Consider the following 7488-nt stretch of genomic DNA (forward strand, 5'->3'; position numbering starts at 1 on the left):
AGACTTGAAATCTGTCTAGTACTCACGGTTAGCTTCAGAACCACTTTCATGAAAATGTTCCACCAAATCATTCCTGCTGATCTTTTTCAGAACTTCCACTGTGATCTGCAGAGCTTCACAAAGGCCGTAGGTCTGCACCATCTGATCCACCGTGTCCTGCCTGTCAGCTTTCTCCAGCCGGCTCTTTGGAATAGCTGGGAAGCCTTCTATGATGTCAGCCTGCTTCAGGAACCACTGGAAATGCTTGAGCTCCTCATTCCCCAAGTCCTCCAGAACTCCAAAGAGGAGCTCCACATGTGACGCCATCAGTGCTTCCTGTTCACGAGAGGACAGTTTGGTAGTTAGTTACCTGACCTCAGTTATTTGAATATCCAGAGTTTCATGCAGGAGATTTCTTAAGCTAACTTGATAACTGCTAAAAACTGGAACCTGGGTGTTTTTAAAATCCAATCCCTCCATATCATTTTATTTACCTCCATATCAATTCATCTAATTTTAGCGTCGCGGTAAGTGAGCTCAAACACATCATTTGCATCACAGTGAACATTTTGTCCTTACTAAATGGGCCATGGATGTGTCATCACCCCAACAGACCTGTAAGTCGGTTTTTGATTGAATTTGCTATCATCTGTACACATTTTCACCTCTCAGCTGTTTCTTTTCCAAATGTAGTGAAGATTCTCCTCGTGAATTTTGGATTCATGATGCTGGCTCTTCGAAGAAACAATCCTCATTTCTGGGCTGCATTTCTTTCCTCATCTCTCTCTCCAACCCTGTCTCCTAGAAATTACATTTGTATGTGACCAAACTGCTTTCTTAATTGCAGTGTTGTGGCAATGTAATCGTTGCCTGGATTATGTTCAGAGATGATGCTTCCTTCAAGTAAGGGAACATTACACTCATGTACTGCGGAGGCTTCAGATGGAAGTGGTTGAAGGAAGGACGATGGACATAAAAAAGTGCAGGACCTTGACACCATAACTGCAGGTTCACGTCTGGACAACCAATATGTTGTCCAACCAATATGTTGTCCAATATGTTGTCATTGAACATTTTGCTGATAACTGGAATATGTCAGTGAACAATTTTGCTAACTGCTTTAGTATCAATATTTTTGTGACTTGCTAGACACCTAAATTAGCAAAATGTCCTGATTATGTTTGTAGAAAATGTAATTTGCTCAGCAGTATGTTTCTCTAAAAATGTTTTTCTTTACACTGCAAATTATTTCCAGGAAGTTACAATATGTAACACAGTAAATTACGTTATTATTATCTCCCCAGCTTTTACTGTGATATTTAACCAAATTTAGAATTTTATCGTGAAATTCATGCAGGTAAATATAGCAATTTTACAGGAGCATACTGCTAAATCAAAATAACATATGTGAAATACAGAAATTCTATGGGAGCATATTGCTAAATTACAGTAATAAAATGTACATAAACTGTGAAGTTACAGTTAAATTCAGTCATTCACAGGAACATACTGTTATTATGACAATAACGTAATGGGCTTTAACTGTGAGTGTAAGGTTGGTCGAGCGGTGAAGGCAAAAGGAAGAGGACTTTAAACTGTTCAACAGTCCAATTTTTTCTTTTCCCTTTTCTTTTCCAGCAGTGGGTTAGGTGCAGCAATATGTACAGTGCAGTTCAGCTGGCCAAAACTGAAGAAAAACTAAAACAAAAATCAACTCTGCACCGGGCTATGCCCCCTTTAAGTTTGGGCCCCTGGCAGTAACAGCCGCTGTGGCCGGCTTGCTAGACAGATCTCAGAAACTCGAGAGAAGCTTCCAACTCCTGCATATATAGACCGTAGCTCCTCCTACACATGGGAAATACAATTAATAAATCAATCAACAATCAGCAGTGATTAATTCATACTCTTCAGACTACTTTTTATAAGCCAACAGTGAAAAACATTGCTACACACTCCAAAAGAGTAAAAATGTTCTTAAACTGCTCAAAATCAACACTTGCACAAATATCTCCCCAAAACTCCCCCTCATCCATACTACACTTGGCACATTCCCCCAGGAACTTGACTATAAAAGGAATCCAGATGGGTGGGGTCTGGTTTGGCAGTTCCTGAGTCCAAACCAGAGGTTGGCCAAGTGCAGTCTAGAGGAGAGGTGAGACACACAAAAGAATTAGTCAAATAAAGAGATTTAAAACCACAATATTGTCAGACTTTTCTTCCTGACTTCATGTAAATGTGCCTGTGACACTGAAGCACCAAAACAACTACACACCTACAACTACCGGGTTTCAACCTTAATTGTGCTAATTACCAACCCCAGACACCTGCCGGCTAGATGGTGTGTGAAAATGCCTGGAGGTGGACAAGCATTGTGTGTGTTTGTCTTTTACCATTAGAGGTCACGGGGCATCCCCGTGACAGTGAGGTTACGGTTACGGTAGAGAGAAAGAGAGATGAAGAGTACAGTATGCAGTTGGAAAATATATTTCATAATTAATTATATACCATGATTAAATAAATTTGATGCTTTGAAGGCACAACAATTTTGTTGTCAATGAATATTAGGTATATTGTGACTTCTGGTATAAATCATGCCCACTTCCGTTCTCCTGTCCAAACACAGATACAGATACAGAGACAGAGACAGAGACAGATCATTTTTATGGTTGAATAGATACAGAAATGGCATCTCTGTACACCTCTAGTATTGACACAAATTGCTGTGTGTGCACAAAAAGCAGTGTAGTTGACACATTTGTGTTTGAAAGATGTTCCCATTCAGTTGAATTCATTCCCACAGAGGAAATTCTACATGTTTAAGCTTGCCATGAAAGATACCTAAACAAAAAGGAAATACGCTGTTTCAATAAAAAAGACTTGTGGATGACAAGTCCTGTAGAAGAACAAGAACAAGAACCTAGATGGTTGTCACAAGTTGCCAGTGCACTAGACCAAGTTTCTGTGTTGTTAATGCTCCTCCATTCAGTTTAGGGGCTAGCACAATACATAACACAAAGTCTACAGGAAAATATGTGGAACTTCCAGACACACCTACAGTATAGGGCGGTAAAGGTCAATACCTCACTTGTTACTCAGTAAGTAACAGATAAGATTTGAAAAGATTGATAAGATTTCCACAGTAGATTATAACTTGCTGGACTTAAGGCCATGGCACATTTTTTATTGCAATTAATTCACACATCAATGTATTATTTTGAACTGTTGTTTTTGTATGTATTGTTATATTAAGTTCTTTCATACAGTAATGTTGCGCAACAAGCTTTCACTTTGCAGATAAAGGCATCAACCAATCACACTGTGCATATTATGAGGAGTTACGAGGATTATAAAACACAACACAAAAGCTCTGTAGGCAGCCTTTGTACCCCATACCAAAGGACTCCAAATGAGCATTCAGTCATTCACAGTATTCTCACTGAATGTGCAAAGTTTACATGAGCATTTGCCTCATCTGACAGTTTCCATTCAGTCAACTGACTGTAGTAATATTGATATATCAACGAGACCACACATACTGAAGAATATAAATGTCATGGTGCTCTGTGTTGCTCTGCTGACAACATGGACAAACCTGTTTTGCCATCAGTAAAAGACCAGCAGCGTGATGGAGTTGGCATACAGTACAGGCCAAAAGTTTGGACACACCTTCTCATTCAATGCGTTTTCTTTATTTTCATGACTATTTACATTGTAGATTCTCACTGAAGGCATCAAAACTATGAATGAACACATGTGGAGTTATGTACTTAACAAAAAAAGGTGAAATAACTGAAAACATGTTTTATATTCTAGTTTCTTCAAAATAGCCACCCTTTGCTCTGATTACTGCTTTGCACACTCTTGGCATTCTCTCCATGAGCTTCAAGAGGTAGTACTGTATATCATCAAGTACATTTGAAGTATCCTGTAACATTTCAAGCCATGTTTCAGCTGAGCAGTACGGTACAGTTCAGTTCAGTTCGGTACGCTTTTTTTGCGTTTCCATTGTGAAAAGTTGTGGATGATACCAATGGAACGGTTTTGTACTGTTGGCATTTTGTGGTCACCACTCTGTTGGGAATGCACAAACTCACTTTTTTAAATAATATCCCATCAAGAAAGACTCTCACTCCAGCCTGTTCCATTTTGTTCTGAAAATGTCAGCTTGTAACTTCCTTCTGTGATTTACTGGGCACCAACAAACCCCCTGTCTCTGTTTAGAGAGAATATTTAACAGTTGAGTGGTATCCTGAAAAATAGGTGTGACAACACTGTCATTTTAATAGACTAAAACCATGGTGCGCTGACTGACCAACGTTGCCATCTTTAGAGCTGTACCTCTAGTTTGATATGGGCTTAAAATGAAAAAACTGTGTTGGCTTGACTAATAGTCTGGTCTTTGGCTTTTTGAAGCACAAAGCAAAAGTACACCAAAATACAGGAGGAGACAACAAACATTACACAAAGCATTAAATAATCAAATGGATATCTACCTTGATGAACTACGACATGGTTCCCTGAACTAGAGACGCGCAGGTGACTGGAAAAAACACAGTTTAACTGTGTGCCCAAGATGGCGTACACAAAATCAATACTCTACTTAAGCACACCACGTTTCTTGTGCCTAAACAATCATTAAAGTTTCAGTCCCTCACCTCACATGAAGAATCTATACGAAGTCACAACCAAGGCAACAAGGACTGGCTTCAGCTGCACTCTCTCAGGTGTGTTGCAATGCAGGAAGAAGACCCAAGTTAATGTTTATACCTGGGAACCTCCTTACCTGGGTCCTAATGCTAGACTGATGCTGACTCTGCTCTCTTCCCCTCCACACATTTGCAGCATCATTTCAAATAAAGAGAGTCTTGCTGCCTTTTCGTCTGTCTAGTGAACAGGCAGCTATCTATATTCTGAGAAAAAATAATTAATCACTTTGCTGTTCAAAGGCTACCGTTTGCAGCTACTGGCAACTTTAAAGGTGGAATGTTTTTTTGAATGATACTCAAACTGACGATGTCTCAGACCCCATTGCTCCCATGAGGTCAAACAGTGTGTCCCAGCCTTCATGAAATAGCCTTGTTTGGTGTAAGCAACAAGAGAGCAACTCCTTTGGAATGAATAGGCACCATCTTAGAATCCGGTATCCAGGTATTATTACACATCTATGGGTCCCACAGAATAAATTAACTCAATCAACCAGCTGTGGTGTTACTGTGAAATACAATGTTAGTTGCTCTAATGACCACAAAGTAAACATCATTCGGTCTGCATCACAAACAGAGCATGTGCAATGTTGTCTGGTGTTCAGGACTAACAATGGGTGTTAACTTATGACTTTTAGTTGAATGCGTTATGATTGCTCTCATAGTGACGACAGCTATTAAAAACATGGATCAGAACATGTAGGTGTCCCTTAAAAGACTTTAGTTTAACTTCAATTTTAAATACATACTCATGTTTGTTATCTATGCCAACCATTTCCCTAAGTACTACGGTCAACTGTGGACACATTTAGCGTATTTAGAGTCAACGCAGCTGACCAGCAGCAGCTTGTAGGAGTGATTTTTTTTTTTAACCGTGGAAAGATTATTTGGCAGACAGTCAATGATATCTACATTTTATGCCAAAGTTTGTCATCAATTAGCTTAGATGATCCCTGAAACCTTTGCTGCTGTCACTGTCAGCAGGCAGCAATAGACACTGTGACTTCCCACAGCAGTAATGGCAGCACCACAAGATGGTGAAACACACAAGCAGTTGCCCAGTTTGTCAACAGGCTTTGTCTCCTTTGGACTTGAGCCAGCCTTTTCAGCACTTATCGGATCACACAGGCATTACAGTACAACAATCTCCAATTGAACTTTTGACAAATTAATGTTGAAAATCAACTTTCCAGAAACTGTCTTGAAAAAAAAATGATGTTGTCTTGCTGTAGGTAATGTGATTTACTATAACATATAAGTTTAAGTTTATTCACTTTATTAATCCCCCTGAGGGGAAATTCAGTGTTTTCACTCTCAGTTACACACAGGTCTGAAAGACACACACATGCACAAACAGGACCTATAAATGCACAAAGTGGAGAGATCTCAGAGTGAGGGGGCTGCCCTTTGGTCAGGCGCCCCGAGCGTTTGGGGGGTTCGGTGCCTTGCTCAAGGGCACCTCGGCAGTGCCCAGGAGGTGAACTGGCACCTCTCCAGCCACCAGTCCACACTCCGTATTTTGGTCCGGACGGGGACCAACCCAACCCAAGTCCCTATGGAGCTACTGAGCTCCTGCCGCCCCTGAACTCTCAAAGAAAAACTGCACTGTAAAAAGATCCCTACCACTATGTCTTTTTAGGAAGAAGATTTTAACCCTGTGCATAAAGTAACATATGTAGATAAGTCAGTCAAAGTCATCCAGATCTTTTCTTTCATCACTCAACCAAAAAGGAAATGGGTAGAAATAATATTTAAGAATGTAGGCTACCTAAATCAAAACACATAAGCCAGATGTTATTTAGAGGGTTCATCCTGACTGAGTCCATCTGAACCTACTTCTATGTTTTAATAGAAATAAATGGCCACTGACCTTATGATCCGCTGTCACATCATTAGACATAACACATTCAAAGTGTTAACCATTAAAAGTGGAAGTATTAAATGGGGAACTGAGTGGGTGGATCTAGTGTTGCCTGTTTTCCCTCTGTATTTTCAACATCATCACTTCTTGGCTGTGGGAAATGGCCGAACTCTATTTGACCCTAATGTAGCTCCATAGAAATCGGACATATCTGCACTTAAAATGTGGCTGTTGATCTGCAAAATCTGGCATAATTTATTGGTGCTCAGTACTGTCTAAAACAGATTTCTAAATGGAAGTTTGTCACTGGCATCATTTTTTACACTGCCAGTCACATAAATATGCTGTATATAAGTGTTGAGTCAGAATTTTTTTAGTTCCTACGTTCCCTGAAGGTACTGTCACTCATGATTCCACACCCCTCTCAGTTGATGCCACGCCCCCCACACCACATCAGGGAAACTCAAAAAACAGATTTGAAACTGAAAAAAAAAAGATCTGAAAGTGAAAAAAAGATTTGAAAGTGAAAAAATAAGGTCTGAATCTGAAAAGATAAAACATGCAACTGAAAAAAATAAGACCTCAAATGTTAAAATATATATGGAAGTGAAAAGTGAAAATAAATTATTCATTCAAAAGAATTACCGAAGTGAATCAAAATTATATTTAACCTGAAAAAACGTTTCATATACTTATTTTTTATTTTGAATATATTGTTGTATTTTTCAAAATTCAAGATCAACACATGAATTTTCAGTTTCAAATTTTATTTTTTCAAGTACAAAACATTTGACCCTAATGTAGCTCTATAGATTTTCACATAGCACTGTGAACGCAGCGTACTGTCCGTTTTGCTTGCATGATGGCGTCCGGTCGGTCGGGTCAATCTGCTGGAGCCCATACGTCCAGCACACAGGTGAGAAATGTTAATTAAGTTTTGGGAAA

The 7488-nt window shown here is 39.4% G+C and overlaps 1 protein-coding gene across 2 annotated transcripts in view; it reads right to left on the reverse strand.

The window, feature by feature from the left end:
* The window catches only part of LOC117268793 (NACHT, LRR and PYD domains-containing protein 3-like), a 28196-nt gene extending 21599 nt beyond the window's left edge, over positions 1 to 6597 (reverse strand). For both annotated transcript variants that reach the window (XR_013487993.1, XM_033645488.2), the window contains exons 1-2: positions 6553 to 6597; positions 27 to 315 (exon numbers count right to left, since the gene is read on the reverse strand). Coding sequence is in view for 1 of the 2 variants with exons in the window: in XM_033645488.2 (XP_033501379.1) it covers positions 27 to 315; positions 6553 to 6582 (319 nt within the window). In the remaining variant the exon portion in view is untranslated. The remainder of the gene's footprint in view (positions 1 to 26; positions 316 to 6552) is intronic.
* Positions 6598 to 7488: the final 891 nt, after the last annotated feature.

This window comes from Epinephelus lanceolatus, chromosome 18 (genome assembly GCF_041903045.1).
Source record: "Epinephelus lanceolatus isolate andai-2023 chromosome 18, ASM4190304v1, whole genome shotgun sequence".
Classification (NCBI taxonomy): Eukaryota; Metazoa; Chordata; class Actinopteri; order Perciformes; family Serranidae; genus Epinephelus; species Epinephelus lanceolatus.